Source organism: Phalangium opilio, unplaced genomic scaffold, assembly GCF_054372755.1.
Source record: "Phalangium opilio isolate 3A_F unplaced genomic scaffold, DU_Popi_V2 ptg000024l_1, whole genome shotgun sequence".
NCBI classification, from domain to species: Eukaryota; Metazoa; Arthropoda; class Arachnida; order Opiliones; family Phalangiidae; genus Phalangium; species Phalangium opilio.
The window spans coordinates 7927367-7949864 of NW_028324155.1; the positions used below are offsets into that span (position 1 = coordinate 7927367).

A 22498-nucleotide genomic window follows, 5' to 3' on the forward strand; every position below is an offset into this window, starting at 1 on the left:
TTTTTATATATATTATTATTTTGTAAAAGTCGTTTTTTTTTCTCATGTTTTTTTTTTTTTTTGAAAATTTAAGTTCACTACAAAAAATTGTGGAATTAATAAAACTGTCAGTTTCAAAAGAATTTAATTTAATTTAGGCTTTATAAATTAATTATTTTTAATTTTTTTTTAGGTGGACGGACATCGCTATCATTTCATAAGCCGGTCCTGAAATTTTGCGTTGTTTTTTTTTTTTTTTTTTTTGGTGACGTCATCTAGTCTATTTCCGATTCCGGAAAATGCTAGAATTTAGAAAGAAAAAGGAAGTGAATGGGCTTCTTATTCTGGTTTAATTTTAGCAGGGATAGATAGACTTTTTTAAGACGGAATGGGTAACAGGGTTATTCGGATGCGCGTCCTAGTCCACGACCCCCTTACCCGTGACGGAGGGGTATGAAAGAAGAGGCGGGTCTTATTTTTGTTATGGCGTTGTATGTATATCCGGGTCAAATAAACGTCGTCTGCCCCTTCGTCTGCCAAGTTGGAATGGGCTCGGATTGTAATTTTTGAAATAACATTGTTTAAAAATGGAAGTTACACAAGACATAGGGCTTGCAACTGAAAAAAAACGGGGAAGACCCAAGAAAATTAAAAGTGAGTTAGAATTGAGTAAAAGTCTTCATAGATATTACAGCACGAACAGGTTTTAACCAAACACTAAGCTCACAAAACTCCTGACCATTCACTAAGCCTTGGTTAACTTCATCAAATTCGTTTACAAAATCATGAGGATAGTAGAAATGATTGGCTTAAGAAAGAATTAGCGAACACTTTTCACCTTTACAGATGTACTCCAAATCCAAAACACCGGCACCAAATTCACTAACTACCTTCTTAATTGCTATTAAAAACAATTCCCGAATAATTATCGGACCCTCCGACCCTCGCATTTAGACGGCTCCATTTTGAACCCCTGTGAAGACGCTTATCTGTACAACCATAGCCCACTCGATCCGCGCTCTATAGCTATAGCGCGAGCAGCTTGCGTCGTGACGCGCGTGATCGAGTGGGCTATGGTACAACGCAAGAGGGGTCGTAGTCATGGCGACAGAGGTAAACAGGAATTACGTATTTTTGGCCCTCCCCGTCAGCAACGTCACCAATACGTAGTTTTTGTGAGCCAATAAGATAATTTATTTTTTTGGTTACGTGTTGAAGGAAGGGACTACATACTCGTCTATGAGTCGGACTGAAGTAAAGGCCAAACATTGTTTATTCCGTCTTAAAAAAGTCTATCTATCCCTGATTTTAGTTTATTATGAACAAATTTTGAAGGAAAATTTTAAATTATATAGTTTAATAAACGTTTGAATGTACATTTTGATCATTAGGTATGTGGATTTTTTTTTAGGTGGACGGACATCGCTATCATATCATAAGCCGGTCGTAATTTTGCGTTTCTTTTTTTTTTGGTGACGTCATCTAGTCTATTTCCGATTTCGGAAAATGCTAGAATTTAGAAAGAAAAAGGAACTAGTTTCTTCTTATTCTGGTTTAATTTCAGTTTAATATGAAGAAATTTTGAAGGAAAATTTTAAATTATATAGTTTAAAAAACGTTTGAATGTACATTTTGATCATTAGGTATGTGAATTTTATTTTAAACTAACGTGGTTTAAAGCGGATGTCCAAGGCTTAAGTTAATGTTAGGCTTAAAATGTCATTGACACTCCAGTATTGGCAATACTTTCATGTTGAGTTGACAACATGACGTATTTATTATTATTCATAATTGTTAATTTCAGTTTAATACGAACAAATTTTGAAGGAAAATTTTTAAATTATTTAGTTTAAAAAACGTTTGAATGTGTATTTTGATTATTAGGTATGTGGATTTTATTTAAAACTAACGTGGTTTAAAGCGGATGTCCAAGGCTTAAGTTAATGTTAGGCTTAAAATGTCATTGACACACCAGTATTGGCAATACTTTCATGTTGAGTTGACAACATGACGTATTTATTATCAGAATCATAATTGTCAGGAACACCGAACACGTTTTTTGAAGTATTTTGTTTTGAGGATGATAATTTCTATGTTACAGCGTTACGTCACGCGTGGGTTTTAAAATAGAATAAAAAATATTGCGAAAATTATTATTATTGGAAATAATGCCTAGAGTTTTATGGTTAAAAAATCAACTTTACACGAATGGATGCTGATTATTTAGCTGAAAGAATTATCAAGGATATAGAGGGAATATTTGAAAAGGATCCTCACATGTAAGATTAAGAATTAATTAATTAACATACGCGGGGAATTAAAAATTAACATAGGGAGTATCATTACCACATTAGAGCTGATTTTGAAATCTTGCCTGTCATTGAATGCACAAAAAACAAGTGCCCAGTTATTCACGTTGCTCATCAAGTAGGACTTGAAAGTTGGTGTGTTAAACATGTTTTCCAATATGCCTACAAAAATATTATGGATTGGAAAACCAATCACCAACAAAGCAGTAGGTTTAAACCTGTTTTAATTTTGGATAAATAATTATTGTATTAATTGTATCTTAATTAAGAGTTTAATAATTTGTTGGGTTGGACAAGAGCCCTACTTCTTATTAACCCAGACATACAAGTTGCTTGGAATATAAGGTTCAATCCAAAAAAAAATAGCTATTAATTAGTTCTTGTAACTAATTTAACTAAGTTACAGGAAAGAGTTGATCGAGTCTGATAAACATGACATTCAAAAAGAACTGAAATTCTCAGCAATAGCTTTAAGTAGAAAGCCTAAATCTGCAGAGGCATTTATACATAGAAGATGGCTTTTAACCTCTTTAATGAAATGTAATAACACCACCAAAATCTCCCCTGGTCAAGCTGAAAATGAGTTTCAAATTTGTAACAAAGCAGCTGAAAGTTACTCTCAAAATTACTATGCATGGAGTCACCGCATTTGGGTTGTACAAAGAGTTGATTTGACTAATATTCAAGTAAACTTGAAGGTTTTTCCAGAAGTGAGATGAGACTAGAAGTGAAGGGTTCTAGCATTGGTAATAGATCCTGACATTAGTGAACAAATTTGAGGATTTTACGCCGCTTCAATCGCGCCTACGCTAGAGAGAAAAAAATTGGTCGAGTTCCAAAAACATTTCCTACCCCCTTCCCCTCAACCTAAAGCGGCGAAACACGGACGCGGGTGCTTGAATCTAGTTCAGCCGTCTACCACCGCGAGCGTCTCACGTTTTGGAGGGGAAATTCTGAAACCGCCACTAGAGGGCCAACCGTTCTTGTGTTATCAAGAATATTCACTTTCGCCGAGTGAAGAATTTGGTTAGCTCAGTACTTCTGGTCTCATCTCACTTCTAGTTTATCTGACCTAAAATATATTTGTAGACTTAATTAATAATAACCTTTAACCTCTTATAGATTGCTCGGTTGGAGTTGAAAAACTCTGATTTATGGATACAAAAGCATATTTCAGATCATAGTGGAATTTATTACCGTCAGTTCCTATTATCTAGATTAATTGAGAATAAAGAAACCACCCGTAGTTCAAAGACTGACGGATTAAAATTAAATGAGGATGGAATCGAAGAAGAAAACGTTATTTCTTTGCTTTTAAATGAACTAGAAACAAATTCGGATTTAATCCAATTCTACGAAGGCCACGAATCTCTTTGGTATCATAGGAGATTCATTCTTCATAATTTAAAATTAATTGTGCCAATGACGCGCCCGAATCCTCCTCAATCATCATCATCGTGTCAAAATAGACATAGACAAACAGCCAAAAGAACCAAATTAGAATTATTAAAAGAACGTTTTAATTTAAACGAAGAAGAAAATTTTATAGAAAAGATTAGATCGAAAAGTAATAATAAAGAAAATGGAGAAGTGTCAAAAAATTACGCCCAAAACTTATTCTTAGAGAAACATATTGAATGGTTAAAAAGGTTTTTAACTACTCTCGAAGGAGGAGATGTTCCGATTCCGACAATATGAAGTTTTAAAAATTAAATAAATAATTATTAAAGGTCTTTCAAACAAACAAACAAACGAATAAACGAAGCGTAACAGGAGCATGCTCATTCATAAATTAAATAAATAAATAATTATGCAGCAGGTTTTAGAAAATTCTACAATGAGAAATAAAATACCTGAGACTACATTAACAATTTTTAAGAATTGTTGGATTTTTATTGTTGGGTCTAAATAAATAAATAAATAAATAATTATTAGGGTTATACTGAGAGAAATTAAATAATTTATTAGGAGTTGTTGAATGTTGATGAAGTTGCGAAGTTGCTAAAGGAGAGAGAGAGAGCTTAAAATTTGTCGTTGGTTAATTATTAATTATTATAAAAGATGGTTGGAGAACGGAGGTGTTATGATTATGACTTTTTCTTTTCTTTTTAAATTAAACTATTAAAGTTAAAGGGAGGGTGAAGTAGAAAACAAGTGATTTTTTTATCGATTTTTCTACTAATTTTAAGACCAGTCTGCATAGTCAAACATTCAGGAAATACTTCCGAATGATTTTAAAATTCAAATTAGGTTCAGATTTTAAGGATAATTTTAAAGAAAGTCCTCCGACCAATCGCGTAACGCCTTGCCTTTTTATTAACAAAATTATCGTGGCACGCTCCATGTCTCGCGCCACGATTGTCACGTCGCGCGCCTAATTTTATCAAATCATTCGACACGGAACCTGCCACGAGAATTTTGTTAATAAAAAGGCAGGGCGTTACGCGATTGGTCGGAGGGGCTTATTTAAAACTATCTTTAAAATCAGAACCTAATTTGAAATAATTTTAAAATCATTCGGAGTTGGTATTTCCTGAATGTTTCACTATGCAGACTGGTCTTATAATTAGTAGAAGAATCAATAAAAAATCACTTGATTTTCTACTTCACCCTCCCTTTAATGAATTTATGTTACTTTAAATGTTAATTTTTTTATTTTTAAACTTAGGGTAACAAAATAATGAATTATAATATAAAATTTAAATTTTACAAAATAAAAATAAAAATAAAACAATGTTACAAAAAAAAAAGTTACAATTAAAAAAAATATAGATAAAAAATTCAAAATATTATTTGATTTATTTTATTCCATTTTTTTCCCTTTTTCCCTAGACACAGCGCATTGTTTGACCACGTGATCGCAAGAGTATAGAAATAATGATGCCCCAATACGAAATAAACCCATAGTTAAAACCTATTGAAAACAAAAATTAAAATTTAAATGACTTTAGCTCTTTTTTTTTAAAGTTGTTTGGGGTTCAAAGGTTAATTTACCTCAAAGATCAGGTTAAATATAGATGAAACCGGCATCATACCAGCGCAAACTGTACTAACTAGCATGCCATCCACCCCTACTACACTGGTGAAGTTGCCCATCTGATAAACAAATAATTATAATTAGAATCATCTAATTAATTTTTCAGCAATTAAAACTAATTTTACTATGGAATCCTTCATTAATTGAGTTGCTACTTGTTCAGGAGTGAAGAGACCGGCTGATTCACTGATTTTTGCAGTTTCCATTGGCTAAATAAATTAAATTAAATATTAATTATTTTTAAAGGAATTTTGAATTAGATATCAGTTTATTTTTATTTACTTTTGATTTCATTTCTTCTTTATATCCGGGTGTATCCGTGTCAGGTGGAAAAGCCACCGTGATTCCAATATTGTAAGGTTTAACTTCCATTTGTAATGATTCTGCTAAACCTAATAAGGCGAATTTTGAAGTTGAATAAGCCGAGTATCCATACATTCCAAAGAGACCCGCAATTGAGGATACAATTATAATTTTGCCATTTTTAAGTTCTTTCATTTTTGGTAGAACAGCTTTGGTAACTTGTACCGTTCCAATGACATTGATATTTAACATTCTCTATAAATGTCAAATTGAATACTTCTTTTAATTAACATTAGATTAATTATCAATAAAAATATATTAATAACTATACTTTGAATTCTTCTATAGAAGTATCTTCAAATCTACGACTGATGGATGTGCCAGCACAGTTGACTAAAATATTAATTGGTCCAACTTCATTTTCTGCCTTAGTGATTACATTTTCAACTAAGTCATAATCTTTGCTGATATCAACTGAATATGTTTGAATTTTCTAGGTAATGATGTGTAGTATAAATATTACTCATTAACATAATCAGAAGTGAGATGAGACTAGAAGTGAAGGGCTCTAGCATTGGTAACAGATCCTGGCACTAGTGAACAAATTTGAGGATTTTACGCCGCTTCAATCGCGCCTACGCTAGAGAGAAAAAATTGGTCGAGTTCCAAAAATATTTTCTACCCCCTTCCCCTCAACCTAAAGCGGCGAAACACGGACGCGGGTGCTTGAATCTAGTTCGGCCGTCTACCACCGCGAGCGTCTCACGTTTTGGAGGGGAAATTCTGAAACCGCCACTAGAGGGCCAACCGTTCGTGTGTTATCAAGAATATTCACTTTCGCCCAGTGAAGAATTTCGTTAGCTCAGTACTTCTAGTCTCATCTCACTTCTGACATAATTAATAAGTATTAAATTACTTGAGATGGGCTGTGCAAAGCTATTCTTTGTAGATCCCTACTAGCCACATCAAGGAGGTCCTTAAGACGATTTAGTTAATTATTATTTATTTTTAAAATGCTAATAAAGAATTAATTACTTGATTTCTTGCTAATATGCTGACACTAGCTCCTTTCCTAACAACATAACTAGCAATAGCTTTGCCTATTCCCTGAGATCCACCGGTTATCTTATGAAAAGATACAATTAAAACTAATTATAGCTATTTTGAAACTAATTATGACAATTAAAACTTACAAGTACGTGTTTTCCTGCCAACAATTCATTTTCTTTTTTGATAAAATTCTTCTTTTTAAGGAAGTAAAGTACCATACATAAAGCGGAACTACATCCAATAATTAAGTACAATATTGTCAACTCCATTGGTTTAAACTAAAACCACGTGTAAAATCTACACTTTAAATTTTTTTAACAAGATGTCACCGGGATGGGCGGAATGATCAAAGTACACCCAACAAAGTTATTTTTCGCTCGGCAGCATGTACTCAAGCGTGACCTGTGACCTGTCACCTGACAGCGCGAGGCTTAACAGCGCAGAATTACTTTCAGAAATTTTGGGTCGGAGTCGCTCGGTCGCGTTTCTTTGTGTACCGTGCTTTAGAATTTCTTTTAATTATAGTGGTGAGTAAATTAAATATTTACCGGTTAAAAGCGAAATTAAGGATTAATAAGTGCATCTATATTAAAATGAACGGATAACCTTTCATCCTTCAGGTAAAAATTGTTTTAATTAAATACGTTGGTGTTGGGAATATTTCAGCTAAGCCTTGATCTTTTGTTTGTTCAAAAATGTTCATGGTCTACTGCCATTCATTGTTATTTTTTATGGACGTTAAGCCTTGGTTCTTAGTTGCAGTTTCAGTTAACACGTGGACCTTTTAATTATTTTTTATCGTGTAGCTAATTATTGTCGCGTTTTCCGTGTTTGTTTATATTAAGCATACAGTAACAATAAAATTGTATAGTAATGTTATTATGGTAACATATGCCATCATTTTATTTGTCAATATTGTTGTTGTCAACCTTGACATAATTGTCAACCATCGCGCAGCATTGCCATTAACAACACCAATTAATGTTAGACTAGGTGGCCTTATTTTGGCACCTTCACGTTGTCTAACAAATAGCTTTCTTTAGGAAATTTCAAAGTTGAAAATGCCATCTTTCAAAATGCAGAAATTAAATTATTTATTCACGTTAATCTCAATTATCTATACATTATGTGTGAAAGGAGAAATTTCAGAATACACATTTAACATTAACATGCCATCTGTTCAGCCTACCATGGTGAATACAAAACAAAAATTGTCCTGAAAATTTAGAGAATTTATAACCAAGAACAATTAAATCTAGGCTGATCAGTACTTTTGTACTTCTAAACCAATAACGGTTGATGAAGCATTTATAGTTGGATTTGAACCTCATGCCAATGCCTCTAGAGCACATCATATGATTTTGTTTGGCAGTAATTACCCCGAAGATAGTTCTAAAACATATCCCAACTTCTGGTTAGTTAGTTAGTTAGTTACTTTGGATATAGCATTATGTTTCTGTTGTAAAGTAAAAATTGCATTTACAAAAATACAAAGGGATTGTGGACATCAAGGATTACATCAGGGGGTATCTATAATGTTTGCTTGGGCAAGAAACGCCCCTCCTGTAAATATGCCCCATGGTAATTTGACAACAAAGTTACAAAGTGTTTTTAGACAGTTTGAAAGTAAAATGGCAATATTTTTACTTAGATGTTGGTTTTCACGTTGGTCAAATGACCTCCGTAACCCATTTAATTTTACAAGTCCACTATGCAAAACAGTTACCTGGTAAATTAAATAATCCCCACCCCTTTGAAGAAAAGGTTTCAGAAAAATTTTAAGCGACAAATTTTCAGATGGTGTTCAAGATAATAGTGGGTTATCGTTACGTTTAACAAACAAAAAGCAAAAATATACGGCAGGAATTTTCATATTAGCCAATTCTCGTGCGGTTATACCTCCTAGAGCACCAAGTGCGTTTGTTATTTCTTCAATTATAAACTGACTCAAAATATTTCAATTAAAAAAATCAAATTTTTCACTCACTTTTTAGAAGTATCGGTGGACGTTTCTTGTCCTTACCTTTCAGATAGACCAATATATGTCTTCGCGTATAGAGTACACACGCATAAATTAGGCGTTGTAGTCAGTGGATATAAATACGATGGTAGTACTGATAAATTCAGTTTATTAGCGAAAGGCAATCCTCAGTGGCCTCAAGTAAATAATATTATTCACTAAGTGTCCTCAGAAGTGAGATGAGACCAGAAGTACTGAGCTAACCAAATTCTTCACTCGGCGAAAGTGAATATTCTTGATAACACACGAACGGTTGGCCCTCTGGTAGCGGTTTCTGAATTTTCCTTCCAAAACGTGAGACGCTCGCGGTGGTAGACGGCCGAACTAGATTCAAGCACCCGCGTCCGTGATCCGTGGCTTTAGGTTGAGGAGAAGGGGATAGGAAATGTTTTTGGAACTCGACCAATTTTTTCTCAGTAGTGTAGGCGCGTGGGAAGCGGCATAAAATCCTCAAATTTGTTCACTAGTGCCAGGATCTACTATCAATGCTAGAGCCCTTTACTTCTAGTCTCATCTCACTTCTGGTGTCCTTTATCCCATGCACTGTTGTCAATTCTGTGTAATTTTTACGTAGGCCTTTTTTCCAATGGAACACACTCAAACAATCTCAAAAAACGATACACTGGTGTGTAAATCAATTATCTTAGAACGTTAAATAGCTCTTGCTAATAAAATTGGGATTGGCCTATGGTTTTAGCTGGCCAGGTGTACTTTTAACTCGTCACAAAAAGACGAAATGACAGTCATGGGATCAACGTCAAAAGACGAAATGTGCAATCTGTATTTAATGTATTATTCCGAAGTTGAAAGAGGGACCAGTCTCCCGGAATCCAGTTGTGGTTCCAACTTATTTCCTAGCCTATCATATAGGCTTCCAATTGGGAATGACCTTCCCTTACCCAGAAACCCTCTCTTAGAAGAATTAGCCGATGACGCGTCTCATTCGGACACGGAACAAATTGTTTCATCCCAAAACACCCCGAATTTACCATCGGAAATTAATTTAACTAAAAAGACAAATTTACATCGTAATCTCATGGACCCTGACTCTGAAGAGTTTCAAAATACCGATTTTGATTTAAATATAAATCGTCAAAAAATTCAAGATGAAGAATTGGAATTTGATATTAATTATAGCAAGTTTTTAATTAATTGTCTTGAAAGAAAGAGGGGGGGTAATTTGTAATTTTTTATTTTATTATTTATATTATTAGGTTATAACGAAGTTTCCAATTGGCCAAAAGCAAATGTTAAATTTGGCCAAGTTACTGCAGTAACTTTTGATACAGATGGAAATGTGGTTATATTTCATAGAGGAAGCCACGTTTGGAATGAACAGTAATTTACCAAAGTTGAATTTTGTTAAATTTTGAATTACTAATGTTTATAGTTATTCAGTTCATTTGATTTGTCCAACAACTACTTACCAATTGATGATGGACCAATTCCGGAATATACTGTTGTAACTTTAGACCCAATAAGCGGGAAAATATTACATCATTGGGGTGAAGGTCTATTTTACCTTCCTCATGGTCTAACGATAGATAAAAATGGAATCGCTTGGATTACCGATGTGGCTTTACATCAAATCTTTAAATTCCCGCAAAAGGGTGACACGAAAGCCGCCTTAACTTTAGGGGAACGCTTTGTAAATGGAAATGATCAAAATCATTTTTGTAAACCGGCAAGTGTTGCTATTGACAGTCAAGGAGATATATTCATTGCCGATGGGTATATACATATTTTAAAGTTTTCAACAAGCAATTGCAGCTATGGGTTAATTGTTTTCCAACCATATTTATAGTTATTGCAATACGAGAATCGTAAGGTTCAGTAATGATGGAAAATATATTAGTCAATTTGGTGAAAGTAGTTTACAGCAAAGTATGAAATTAATTAATTAATAGGGGATATTATCGCGTTGATAATTAATTCTTGTTGCTGTTAAATTTATTAGGAGTGTATCCACCGCTACCAAACACTTTTTTCATACCCCATAAAGTTATATTAGTCCAAAAAGAGACATTAATATGCGTGGCAGATCGGGAAAATGGAAGAATACAATGTTTTACAAAATCGGATGGAAAATTTAGTTTCCAAATTGCCAGGAAAGAATTTCACGGAAGGTTGTTTTCGGTAGCGGGTGCCGATGTAGATGGAGGAAGTCTTCTTTATTCCGTTTGCGGGAATGCTTTAGGTCCAGCCACTCATCCTGTTCAGGCTTTCGTTTTTAATCTGACATCGCGGGCCATGCTAAACATTGTTACTCCAAAACAAGGGGTAAATTATATTACAATTCGTCAAGGAAACAGGCCTAACGCCTACTAAATAAAATATTGCAGACATTCTCTCAACCTCACGATATCGCCGTCTCAGATAATGCCGAAAACTTTTACGTTGTTGAAATTGGACCAAATGAAATTTGGAAGTTTGAAAAAGGTCTGTCCTGTCCTTTTTCAACTTGTCAAATTTCCTCTCGTGGTTTACGTTGATCTACACGCTTTTCTTTTATAACTTTAGCCACTCACAAAAGCACAAAAAAGGTTCTAGATGTGACAACTGAAAGTCAAAAACCTGCTGTGTCGCCACAGACCACGGTGGTGGTTAAAACGGAAACCGAAGCTCCTAAACGATTAATTCCAAAGAAACCATTGACAAGTAGTTCGGTCGTCGCTGAAGCCAGCAATTTCGCTACTTCAATGGTTATCATGGCTCTTTTGGGTATTCCTGTATTATTGCTTATTTTAATAACAGTCATCTTTCGTCTGAAGAAGAGGGGTAAGTACCGAATTTAATTGTTTGATTTATGGCAACGCGTAGTAGTTAGTCTTGCCTCCTGTCACCCCATGCCGTTACAGGGTTCGTACTGAACCTGGACCGATAAGTCAGGGATTTGGGAAATGGGGGGGGGGAGTCAGGGATTTAAAGCTTCTTCCTAAAGAATCAGGGATAGGTCAGGGATTTCGTTTGGTCGTTATTGTTACTTATGGTTTGGTGTATATCAAACCATAATTGCAATTTGCAATGCCAAATACGGGCCAGGTATGACCATGAAGTGGACTCTGGTTAGTGGTAACACACCTTAAAATGGTCAGGGACATTGGAAAAATTTGCTCAGGGAGAAGTCATCCCTGAGTTTTCAATGTAAAAATTTAGTCCGAACCCTGCTGACGGTTAGAATCAAACAGTTTTTTTTTTTATTTAAAAAAAGAAAACTGCGTTGATTTTCAAAAAACACACCTTTTTGTAGGAAAATTCCAACATTGTTCGTTACCTCACGTTAAAGGTTGGTTGGGTGGCTATCGAGCTCCTTATACCTCCCAAGAAAAATTCAATATCGGTAGTTTATTGAATCCTCATAAAGGATTCGATCGCGTCGCGTTAGACGAAAGTGATTTAGACGGAGAAGATAAAAGTGATTCGGACATTGAGGAATTTAACGCGGCCATTAGAAAAGCTTAAATATTATTATTCTTTAATTCGAAACACTAATTCTATAGTTTTGATACTAATTCGATATAATATATATATTACATGAACTGATAAAACGGGACTCTCTTTTTGTGACAAAGAGACTTAAACTACTACTTAAAAGTTAATTTAAATTAATTTAATTCAAATTACAAAAAAAAAGGTTACGGTGCACGAATGGTCACTATATTCGAGCTTTTTAAACAAACACGTTTTTTGAAGTAGAGAGTGAAAATTGGTTGTGATGTTAGATTAAAATCTCACTAATTACGGTTTAGGGCTGGTACAATCAATCTTACGCCCTAAAATCTCCTAGTATTATTAATGAACAAAAACGGTACAAACGGAAAACGCGGTTAATTAAAATTAGTTTTTAATTAAAACTAATTAATTTTTAACAGGCATATTTAAACCAATCTCAGACGCAGCCATTAATAAGGAGGCTTATTCCTTAATTCCTGATTCTGAAATGACCAATTAAAAAAAATGGTTTTTTAATTATAAATAGTTAATTTTAATTAAGATTAATTAATGAAGTTAATATAAATATGGGTGGTAGTTAAAAAAAATGGTGTAAATAATTATCTAAAAACAAAGCTTATATATCAATCAACCCGCAACTATATCTATAGTCACTTACAATCTTGGAAAGGACCTATTTTTAACTGATTTTTAATGGGAATTAGGCCACTTTCAAGACTGTAATTGAATATAATGTATATTAGCGCGTGTGTCAATCAATGTGTGAGAACACCTGTGTATTGCTCACATAATGTAAAAAAAAAGTCATTAAGAGAAAATTACCGAAAAAATGGGCCATTTCACTGACATTAAGTTAGGACGCGGTATTTCCTATATATATAGATTAATTTAATAGACGTACTAATTAATGATTAACCTATACCTACTGTGCCACATATCTCCTCCTGGACGTTAATGAAATGTACGTTATGGTACGTACGTTTTGATTATCATGACTTGAGTCATGGATGATCTTGAGGTCATGACCTCTTCCCCCCCCCCTTCCCTGGTACCTTAATTGCATTGCGTTTAACTTAATTAATATTTAAGGTAATTAGGGCAGTCGTATGACTAAGAAATTGCTAAGAAAAAAATTAGTTAAAAATTAAATTTAAATTTAATTAAGATTAACAATCGCAATCTTTAAAAATATTTAATTTATACTGTATATTAATTTAATCTGTAATTATAATTAATTAATTAATTAATTTATTTATTTGAAAACAAATGTGAATTAATGAAAGTCAAAGAAAGAAAGTGAACTATATTATCTAATCTATCTATAATTATAATTATATTTTTAATTAGTTTTAATCGGGTTTTTTTTTTCTTCACGAATCTCAACACCAAAAATGACAATGTTTATTTTTTCTTTTCTTTATTGTTATTTTTAATGTTATTTTCACTTATACACAATTTACGTTTGATTATATTGGAATTTTACATTCTTGTTTTTTGGGGGTTTTACTCGGTACTTAGTTTTTAATTACGGATCTGTTTAACAGTATTTTTTTTAGTTGTCGTCTCTCTTTTTCTCTGTTCTGTTTTAAAATCTTTCTTTTTGAAATAAATGTTTATCTTGTAAAAGTGTCAATTTTTTGTTTGTTTCGTACTTCTTACATAACTAGGTAAGTTTATTATAAGTTATCACAAAGAGATAATAGACTTACGTTTTGGGTGTGTAATAGGCTTATGATATCGTTACCTCCCAGGGTGTTACAAGTAAAAAGGGGGGGAGGGTCGTTTTTCATGGAACCATCCCAATGTACTTCGGTCGGTCTATACCATAAGTTTATAAGTGATATGTTCCTTCCATAAGTATGACATTACCCTTACTTCGCAATGCTACTTAAGCCACGTTCACACTTGGCACTTTGAATCCGTTTCCAACCGTTTTGAGAAGGACGAATCATTTTTTTCAAAATAATAATTGCATTTTTTCGTGAAATATTTCTATGGTTAACAATAGCCCCTTCCAAAAAGTTTTGAAAAAATGTTCTTAGTCCGAGTCAGTTAAGTTCTTCCTACAAATAGGAAGCAGTTTCCCCGCATAGCCTAGTTCACAACCTAGATATGACGTTTTTTTAGCTCCAAGTGCGCGTGCGCGAAGAACTTAAACAACAAGATGCACAAGGCAGTCAAACTTTTTGGAAGGGGCTATTAAATGTTACACTTTGACCTTTTAAAACCTGAAAACTGTTTCAAAGTGTGAACAAGGCTTAAGAGATTTACAGCTCGAGCTCGAGCTAGTTCTAGTAGAACGACAAGCGAGAATTGAAGTCCTACACTCGGTTAAATTAATTTTTCAGAACTTCCATCTTGCTATTTAGTCTGAATTACTAAGCCTTTGACAGCTCATCAAGTCACCAGGCGTCGCGTTACCTATCTAATCTATGACCTACGTCAGTCACTTCAAAATTACAAGCTCCAGTTTGTAACCAGAGATTAACAAACTTATAGGGAACATATCTTATGAACTTATGTCTATACTTACCCCTTTTTATAACACCCTATATTTTTATATACACTAATACGCACCATACATACTGTTTTTTTTTTAATTTTGTACATATTAACATGGATTAACTTTAATTTAAACATTTAACTACTTTAAAAATACGGTTTAAAACCACCTCGATTTCAGGTTTGTAATATATTTTCGTATTTTTTTTTTATTTGTCGCTTAGTTTTAATTTAAAAATCTTTTGCGCCGCGTTGGGGTCAACGTCAACGAGATACAAGGTTTTTTTGTCGCGTGATATGGTCATTTGATGAGGTTGTTTCATTTCCTTATTAAAATTTAATTAATTATTATCGGGAGTAGTTAATTTAGTTTTTAATGTCAATTAATTAACTTACTTGCGGAGGACGCCAATATTTCATCAGAGTTTTTGTCGGAAGGTTAGCGTAGAGTATGGCTTGATTGGGAACGTCCGGTAGGAAGCTTTGACCGACGGCGGCGAAAACGTTGTCGCCGTTCAAAACGATGGCGTAACTTCGGCCCATGTTAGGCGCGTTTATGGACTGTAATGGAATGCCGGTTCTCGTATTTGCTTTTAAACCAGCCGAGTAACAAATGACTCGGTAGTTTTCTCTGTCCGCCACGCAAAGGCGGTTTTTATCTTCGTCCAATGCCAAATCGTGAGGAATTGTCAACCAGTCTTTTAAGGGAGAGAAAACGCGGCATTAATTAGACTAATTACTTAGGGTATATAATCGTGGATAAAAAATGCGAGTCTGGAAATTCGTTTTCACGCTATAGGATAGGCAACTCCCTGTCTCCGACGACAGCCTATTCGTTATATCAGGGATAGATTTAATTTTAGTAGTAGGAATGGAGAACAGAGTAATGTGGGCGCGCGTCAAAGTCCCGGACCCCCTTCCACGGGACGGAGGGGTATGAAAGAAGAGGCGGGTCATAGCGACAGAGGTAAAAAGGAACTACGCATTTTTCGCCGTCCCCGTCGGCAACGTCATCAAAACGTAGTTTAAGTGAGCCAATAAGATAATTTAAACTTTACGTTACGTGTTGGAGTCTATGAGCCGGACTGAAGTAAATACTAACCGTTCTCCATTCCTACTTCTAAATTAAATCTATCCCTGGTTATATACTCTGTTCCAGCTTTGGTTGTCTGCACGCGCAAAGCTAGGTCTCTATGTAACGTAGCTTCGCGCGTGCTGACAAGAGACGAAAGAAATACTCGTGTTCAGAATCCAAAATCTCGAGGTTTAAATCTTGAATGTATTTCGTTTTTTCGTCTCTTGTCAGCACGTGTGAAGCTACGTTACATAGAGACCTAGCTTTGCGCGTGCAGACAACCGAAGCTGGAATAGAGTATATACGGAATAAGCTGCCGTCAGAGATAGGGAGTTGCCTATCCTATAGCGTGAAAGCGCGATTCCTTTATCCACGATATAATTTTGGATTAAACCTTTAGTTCCAATTATTTGGTCCAAAGTTCCGTTCGGGTAAAATTTTAAGACCCTAGAATTGCAATAGCCGTCACTAACAAAGAAGGCTCCGTTTGTGGCTACGACCACTTTAGTTGGCATGCAAAAATGATTGTCGCTTTTTCCAGGAACAAAAGCTTCGCCCAAAACCAGACTAGGTTTTTCGGAATCGGGAGAAAATTTCAGAACCTGGAATTAATTTTTATCCAATTTAATTTTAATTACGATTAATTAAAAATTTAATCTAGTTTAATTAATTAAATTGAACCTGGTGTAAAGCTACGTCAGTAACCCAAGTATTTCCTTCGTGATCTATAGTGATACTGTGAGGCATGTAAAACCTAAAATTTAATTAATTAAGATTAATTAAGTTTATTTAATTTTAATGAAGTTTTATTAAAGAAGGACTTACTGATTTTTTCCTCTAGAGCTAATCAACGCTCCATTTTCCGGGTCGTAAACTAGTATAGTGTCATTCAAAATTGGCCCGTTTTTAATGAAATTAAAGATGTTATCATCGTTGAATGAACTGAAATTAACAGCGTTTTAAGATGATCCTAATTAAATTAGTTTTAATTGAAATACTTTTCTTCCGGACTCGCTCCAGCAACCCAAACTCTATCCGCTCTATGAATCAGATTAACTTTATCATTGTTATCAATGGCAACTCCGCTAAATTCTAAAATTGCGTTGTCAATATACGCGGGCCAATTTTCTTCAATTTCCACAGTTTTAGGCCATTGTTTCTGGGCTTCTCTTCCCTGAAACGCGACCAATGGTCAGAAACTCGATAACATTGTCCATATTTCATACCTTTTCATCGTATTCGTTGAAAAACTCCTGCAAATTTTCGTAGTAATCGGTTCTAGGGTCCACGCGATATAAATAACTATTTCCGAAGGAAATAGCATCCAAAACAAAAAATAAGATTGATATCGAAATGGAGAGTGCCCGAGTTCCAGCCATATGCTATAATTTCTAGCAATTTTCTAGTATTTTCAATGAGTTTGAAGTTTATTTTTATCTATTTTCTAAATTATTTATTCTACTCCCGAATCTATTTATTAATAAACAACAGTTTTTCGAATTTAATTAACGCGAATTTAAGTCATCCTTTCAGCATCATCTCCTCCAGCGTTTCTATTGCGATTTTATAGAAAGATCAATGGAGACGTATTTCTCTCTTCTCCTATGGACCGTTGCCATGGAAACGGAGTGCCCCTGTACTAGTGTTCAACCCTCGGTACACCAAAGTATTACGCCGCCGTACGGGTTTTGACGTCATACCATTGTGAATTCGCGTGGGTTCAAATCCCGACAGCGGTTCAATTATGTTTTTAACTTTTTATTCAAAATCTTTATTTTTATTTTGAAATTCGATAGTTTATGTAAAAATCAGCAATTAAAATAATGATTGCAATTATACAGACTAATTTGGAAATTAATGCTGAATTTTAAATCGGTCACCGCCACCTTTGTAGTAACTAGCCAAATAAACCTCATATCCTTCCTTAATTTATCAATCAAAAACTGAGTTGGTCATAATGACCAACTCTTAACGCATTGCCACCGTTGGTCGAACTGCATGTCGTCGACGCGCAATGCCGTTATCTCATCAAGTACTATCCATGTTGTAGAAACAAGGATGATATCGTCTCGGGCAATTAGAGCCCAAGCAGAAGAAGAAGTGAAGTTTACTTGGGAGGTGACGGAAAGGTTTTTGGGGTTAAGTCACCTCCGGCGGACACGGGGCAGTCGGCACCCTAAGGGTAGGATGACCAACACGTGTCGTATTCCTTCATTCTCGGTCGCCTCGAAGCTTGGCTTACAGGAGTTCGCCACTCTCCCGACCTGATAGTACATGTGTTGTTCTTTGCTTTATCGCATTGTCATTGCAGAATATAAGTTAGCGTGTGAGAAACGGCGCCTCTAGCGGGAACCCGTGGCAAATCCGGCCAGCGGTTGATTTGCATAATTATTTTTATTAAATTTTTTTTCATTCTTATTATGAAATTCGGTAGAAAAAGACATTTTGTAAATTTAGATAAAAATCAAGCAATTAAAGTAATGCTTTCAAATATAGGCCTACAGATTTCCGATAGATAACGCTAAAAGCCTCAGAGTGAGCTGCCGTCTTTGCCGCCAGAATCGCGGCCCTGTGGACTGTGGAGTGACGAGTGAGTGTGGGTGCCATGATAATGGTGGTCGGACGTGTGCGGTTTGATCTGTGTAATTAAAACAATTAGTAAAAAAATGAATCGAAACTTGAGCGAAACGGAAGAAGTGGGCGTAAGGACGCTTCTTCAAATGATGACACTGGAAGATTTGTTGTCACTAACTTTCACAACAACTAAGGGTTTTGTGAAACCCGAAAATCAAGAAGGTAAATTAATTAAATTAATGATTTTAGCCTAAAAAAGAAATAAATTTAATTGATTCTAGACGCAATTAACGCCATTATAATGTATTGCGATAAACCGTCGATCCTTTTAAGGCGAAAAAAGATAAAACGCGAACTTTTGTTTCAATACTTAAGAGAATCTGGAGTTATTGTCTCCATTAACGGAGATAAAAGGGATCTTATCGACGCCTGTCTTAAATTCTGGGGGAGCGTGGTAAGATATTTTTGCTTTAGAGTTGAAATGTAATTAATTGTAAGGAATGACAGGATGCAGTTCGAGAAGAATTTGAATCCAAACCATTAGTTCGTCCTGGTTTACGTGAGACTCAACCTAACATTAAAAGAGAACCAACAGATGTTAAGCCTAATATCAAACATCCAATTCAAAAACATCATGTTGAAGTTGAACCACCACATCCTCGTCCTCATTATGTTGAACCCCAACCCCAACAACATATTCATGTTGAACCCCAACCACAACAACATATTCATGTTGAACCCAAACCCCAACAACATATTCATGTTGAACGCCAACCCCAACAACATATTCATGTTGAACCCCAACCTCAACAACACATTCATGTTGAACCCCAACCTCAACAACACATTCATGTTGAACCCCAACCTCAACAACATATTCATGTTGAACCCCAACCTCAACAACATATTCATGTTGAACCCCAACCTCAACAACATATTCATGTTGAACCCCAACCTCAACAACATATTCATGTTGAACCCCAACCTCAACAACATATTCATGTTGAACCCCAACCTCAACAACATATTCATGTTGAACCACAACAACAACCTCATATTGAACCCCAACCCCAACAACATATTCATGTTGAACCCCAACAACGTCATCCTGAAGTTCCTAATCAAAATATAATACATGGCAATGGAATCCCATTTGTTGAAGAACCCCAAGCACCATTTATTCAACAACAAAATCCAGGATCTTCTGTACAAATCACGGAAGTTTTTGAACAACCAAATGCCTTAAATAACAACATAGTGCCTTACAACACAACACAATCTCAACCCATAATTCATCCAATCATTGTTTCTCAACCCGCTCCGGTTATAAACATTGAAAATACAGTTTATAACTCCACACAAGGACAACATCCATCAGTAAACAATGAATTTAACGAATATAACATTGTAGTAAATGAATCTCCACCTTGTGAGAAGATTAGGGAACTTGGAAACTGTTTCGTGAACTGGTTTTATAAAACCCTGAATGGAAATGAACCACATTTTCCAGTTCATTCATTAGAGGTTGATAATTTTTGGCCTGACTGTTCCATAGAAGTTTACACCGAAGGAAACGATCGGAACTCAAAATCAGCCTGTATTCAAGGAGCCTGTAATATTCTTCTGTTTTTTAAACACGTCTTAAATGATAATAGACTGTACATGGTTCCCGCCCTGGAATCAATTCAAACTAACTATAACAGTCACGGTGTTGTTAAAGTTACCGTTAACGGGATCATGCATCAAATGCCAATCTCTGCCGGATTATTTGAACACGTCTTTATCCTAATTAAAGATCCAGTCAATCCTAATGATGTTTGGAAGATTAAGAATACAATGTTGAGAATGAGACTTAATTGTCCATTGAATAATTTCTTGCAAAGTCAACAAGCTTTGATGAATATTGCCTTCAATTGATTGAATAGTCACTCGTTAGATGTTTGAAAAAAAAAAAAAAAATGGGGAAACCAATTGCCAAATTTTTAATTTTTTTTTCTCTTCTTTTTAAATCAAAATCAAAAAGATTAATCTTAATAATATTTTAAGATATGAAACTCTAAAAACTTTATTGCGTTAAAAATAAAACAGTGGTCAAAATATAATGTAAGTATAATGTTTTTTATTGTTTATTTGTTTCTTGTTGATCTTCTTGTTGCTATGACTTTGGTTTCTTTACTCGGGGACTCTTCCTTAACTTCTGTTTTTGGTTTTTTCGTTTTTTTCGTAATCTCTTCATTTTTAACCTCTGTTTTTAACTTTTTCACAGGAGATTTTGAATTTTCTTTTTTTGGAGATGATTTTGAAACTTTTTTGCTAACTTTAGCATCTAATTAAAAATGTGATATGGTAAATATTAATTATCTTTTAAAATAATCAGTTTTTTTTACTTTTAGGGGCCAAAGGACCAGGGTCATTTCCATTAAACCATATTGTTCTTTTGTTTCTATCTCTAGTGTTATACATTCCTTCTTTATCGTAACATTGAAGCCAATTCATAAAAGGCTGGAATTGTTCATTATCTCCTCCAGGAATGTACGGAGAAACTAAATGAGGGGAAGAAACAAACGTGTTTTAATTGAACTTTAAGCTAAAGTTTAAACCCGTTGTTGAATTAACTTCTTAAAGGGAGGGTGAAATAGAAAATCAAGTGATTTTTTATCGATTTTCTACTAATTTTAAGACCAGTCTGCATAGTCAAACATTCAGGAAATACTTCCGAATCATTTTAAAATTCAAATTAGGTTCAGATTTTAAGGATAATTGTAAAGAAGGTCCTCCGACCAATCGCGTAATGCCTTGCCTTTTTATTAACAAAATTCTCGTGGCACGTTCCATGTCTCGCGCCATGATTATCACGTCGCGCGCGAATTTTATCAAATCTAGTGATAAATTTCATTCAACACATAACATGCCACGAGAATTTTGTTAATAAAAAGGCAGGGCGTTACGCGATTGGTCGGCAGTCCTTGTTTAAAATTATCCTTAAAATCTGAACCTAATTTGAATTTTAAAATCATTCGGAGCTGGTATTTCCTGAATGTTTCACTATGCAGACTGGTCTTATAATTAGTAGAAAAATCGATAAAAAATCACTTGATTTTCTACTTCACCCTCCCTTTAATTAATTAATTAACCTTTTAAGTTAATGGCTTCCATCATTACATCCCGACAAAGTTGTAAAAGATCAGGATTTTCTTTTTTAATCTTTTGATCTTCATTTGAAATCTTTTCTAAAACCGTTAAAGATTCCTCAAATGGTTTAATTCCAGCTCTAAAATTAATTACTTATTAATTAAACAATCAAATAGATTAATTTCATTTTAATACCTATATAAAATTTCAGCCCTCAAATAATTTCCAATTCCATTAAAATACTTTTGATTCAACATTGTTTCGCAGATAGACTTTTTAAATACGTTATCTTCAAGATTAGATAATACATTTTGCCTTGTAAAATATTCCAAGGATGTTAATTCTTTTTAATTATTAAGTTAAATGACTTTAAAGTTAATTAATGATACCTAAACAAATCATATTCTAATACAGGATCAGGTCCTCTATCAGCTCCCCAATTATCAGTAACGGCCCATGAACCAAATCTTCTAAAATCCACAAAACTAAGAACCATTTGAGGATCTTCTTTTATCGTGTAAAACCTGTATTATTAATTTTTTTCTCTCTCTTATCATTTAAAAATAAAACTTTTGTTATTTAAAACTGTGTACCTTAAATGGGCATGTTTTGGTAAACTATCAACGGTTGTGAGTTGAAAATTTCCTGACATTCCAAAATGAAATAATATTTTCAGCACCGGAGGGATAGCTTTGGAGCCTTTGGTTTTATTCATTAAAGTTAGCATAACCTCTTTTCCACGCGATTTTGAGCTAATTACGTAATTATTGCAAGGCCAATTAATTTCGGGATTTTTACTAACATCAGATTTAACTGGGTTTCCCCCAAAAACACGATTTTTGCAAACATCATTAACGAAATTACTGGCAAAATGCAACTCCGGACCTTCAGGCATGTTTATTTATTTATTTGTTTACTAATAAACTTTGGTTTGGTTTGGGCACACGTGTTGAAGAAACACGTGCGTTGGCTTCCCAAAAATTAAGCCTTGGTGACGCTCAGGGATGCCAGACTGAAAACCTTCAACCCGCCAAAATCAAATTGGAAACAAGCCCAAAAAACCG

The 22498-nt window shown here is 34.5% G+C and overlaps 6 protein-coding genes across 13 annotated transcripts; 3 read left to right on the plus strand and 3 right to left on the minus strand.

The window, feature by feature from the left end:
• The first annotated feature begins 1284 nt into the window (after positions 1 to 1284).
• Positions 1285 to 4302, plus strand: temp (protein prenyltransferase alpha subunit repeat-containing protein tempura). Of its 3 annotated transcripts, none has more exons than XM_089868390.1 (6): positions 1285 to 1370; positions 2081 to 2258; positions 2334 to 2494; positions 2558 to 2633; positions 2695 to 2974; positions 3411 to 4302. In XM_089868390.1, exons 2-6 carry the CDS (start codon positions 2188 to 2190, stop codon positions 3984 to 3986), a joined length of 1164 nt encoding a protein of 387 aa, XP_089724516.1. In that variant the 5' UTR covers positions 1285 to 1370; positions 2081 to 2187; the 3' UTR covers positions 3987 to 4302. The 3 variants fall into 3 exon arrangements, with proteins under 3 accessions (XP_089724516.1, XP_089724514.1, XP_089724515.1); XM_089868388.1 differs by lacking the exon at positions 1285 to 1370 and adding an exon at positions 1470 to 1622; XM_089868389.1 differs by lacking the exon at positions 1285 to 1370 and adding an exon at positions 1629 to 1863.
• Positions 4303 to 5046: 744 nt separating this feature from the next.
• LOC149692605 (3-ketodihydrosphingosine reductase-like) lies at positions 5047 to 6963 on the minus strand. The gene is made up of 8 exons (XM_089868394.1): positions 6822 to 6963; positions 6664 to 6753; positions 6545 to 6604; positions 5960 to 6121; positions 5608 to 5883; positions 5451 to 5534; positions 5283 to 5384; positions 5047 to 5202 (listed from the first exon to the last, which is right to left on the minus strand). Exons 1-8 carry the CDS (start codon positions 6945 to 6947, stop codon positions 5092 to 5094), a joined length of 1011 nt encoding a protein of 336 aa, XP_089724520.1. The 5' UTR covers positions 6948 to 6963; the 3' UTR covers positions 5047 to 5091.
• Positions 6964 to 7084: 121 nt separating this feature from the next.
• Positions 7085 to 13777, plus strand: LOC149692606 (peptidyl-glycine alpha-amidating monooxygenase B-like). Of its 3 annotated transcripts, none has more exons than XM_089868356.1 (16): positions 7085 to 7205; positions 7722 to 7871; positions 7938 to 8092; positions 8174 to 8259; positions 8330 to 8407; positions 8476 to 8592; positions 8673 to 8839; positions 9273 to 9323; positions 9396 to 9834; positions 9913 to 10036; positions 10097 to 10429; positions 10503 to 10582; positions 10656 to 10978; positions 11041 to 11137; positions 11219 to 11476; positions 11949 to 13777. In XM_089868356.1, exons 2-16 carry the CDS (start codon positions 7740 to 7742, stop codon positions 12158 to 12160), a joined length of 2652 nt encoding a protein of 883 aa, XP_089724482.1. In that variant the 5' UTR covers positions 7085 to 7205; positions 7722 to 7739; the 3' UTR covers positions 12161 to 13777. The 3 variants fall into 3 exon arrangements, with proteins under 3 accessions (XP_089724482.1, XP_089724483.1, XP_089724481.1); XM_089868357.1 differs by having other exon boundaries at positions 7140 to 7298; positions 12571 to 13777; XM_089868355.1 differs by having other exon boundaries at positions 7142 to 7298.
• A 139-nt stretch (positions 13778 to 13916) lies between these two features.
• On the minus strand, positions 13917 to 18014 carry LOC149692607 (peptidyl-alpha-hydroxyglycine alpha-amidating lyase 2-like). 2 transcript variants are annotated; one of them, XM_089868392.1, is made up of 8 exons: positions 17572 to 18014; positions 16955 to 17482; positions 16727 to 16902; positions 16554 to 16670; positions 16410 to 16482; positions 16123 to 16330; positions 15050 to 15351; positions 13917 to 14979 (listed from the first exon to the last, which is right to left on the minus strand). In XM_089868392.1, exons 2-8 carry the CDS (start codon positions 17105 to 17107, stop codon positions 14863 to 14865), a joined length of 1146 nt encoding a protein of 381 aa, XP_089724518.1. In that variant the 5' UTR covers positions 17108 to 17482; positions 17572 to 18014; the 3' UTR covers positions 13917 to 14862. The 2 variants fall into 2 exon arrangements, with proteins under 2 accessions (XP_089724518.1, XP_089724517.1); XM_089868391.1 differs by having other exon boundaries at positions 16955 to 18014.
• Positions 18015 to 18271: 257 nt separating this feature from the next.
• LOC149692608 (uncharacterized) lies at positions 18272 to 22019 on the plus strand. Of its 3 annotated transcripts, none has more exons than XM_089868362.1 (5): positions 18272 to 18524; positions 18584 to 18756; positions 18810 to 20405; positions 20569 to 20648; positions 20696 to 22019. In XM_089868362.1, exons 1-3 carry the CDS (start codon positions 18395 to 18397, stop codon positions 20217 to 20219), a joined length of 1713 nt encoding a protein of 570 aa, XP_089724488.1. In that variant the 5' UTR covers positions 18272 to 18394; the 3' UTR covers positions 20220 to 20405; positions 20569 to 20648; positions 20696 to 22019. The 3 variants fall into 3 exon arrangements, with proteins under 3 accessions (XP_089724488.1, XP_089724490.1, XP_089724489.1); XM_089868364.1 differs by having other exon boundaries at positions 20756 to 22019; XM_089868363.1 differs by having other exon boundaries at positions 20569 to 20640.
• LOC149692609 (endonuclease 8-like 1) lies at positions 20337 to 22440 on the minus strand. Its single transcript, XM_089868393.1, has 6 exons — positions 22028 to 22440; positions 21824 to 21958; positions 21630 to 21749; positions 21437 to 21573; positions 20690 to 20845; positions 20337 to 20628 (listed from the first exon to the last, which is right to left on the minus strand). The coding sequence occupies exons 1-6, from the start codon at positions 22327 to 22329 to the stop codon at positions 20429 to 20431; spliced, it is 1050 nt and encodes a 349-aa protein (XP_089724519.1). The 5' UTR covers positions 22330 to 22440; the 3' UTR covers positions 20337 to 20428.
• Between the last annotated feature and the right edge of the window lie 58 nt (positions 22441 to 22498).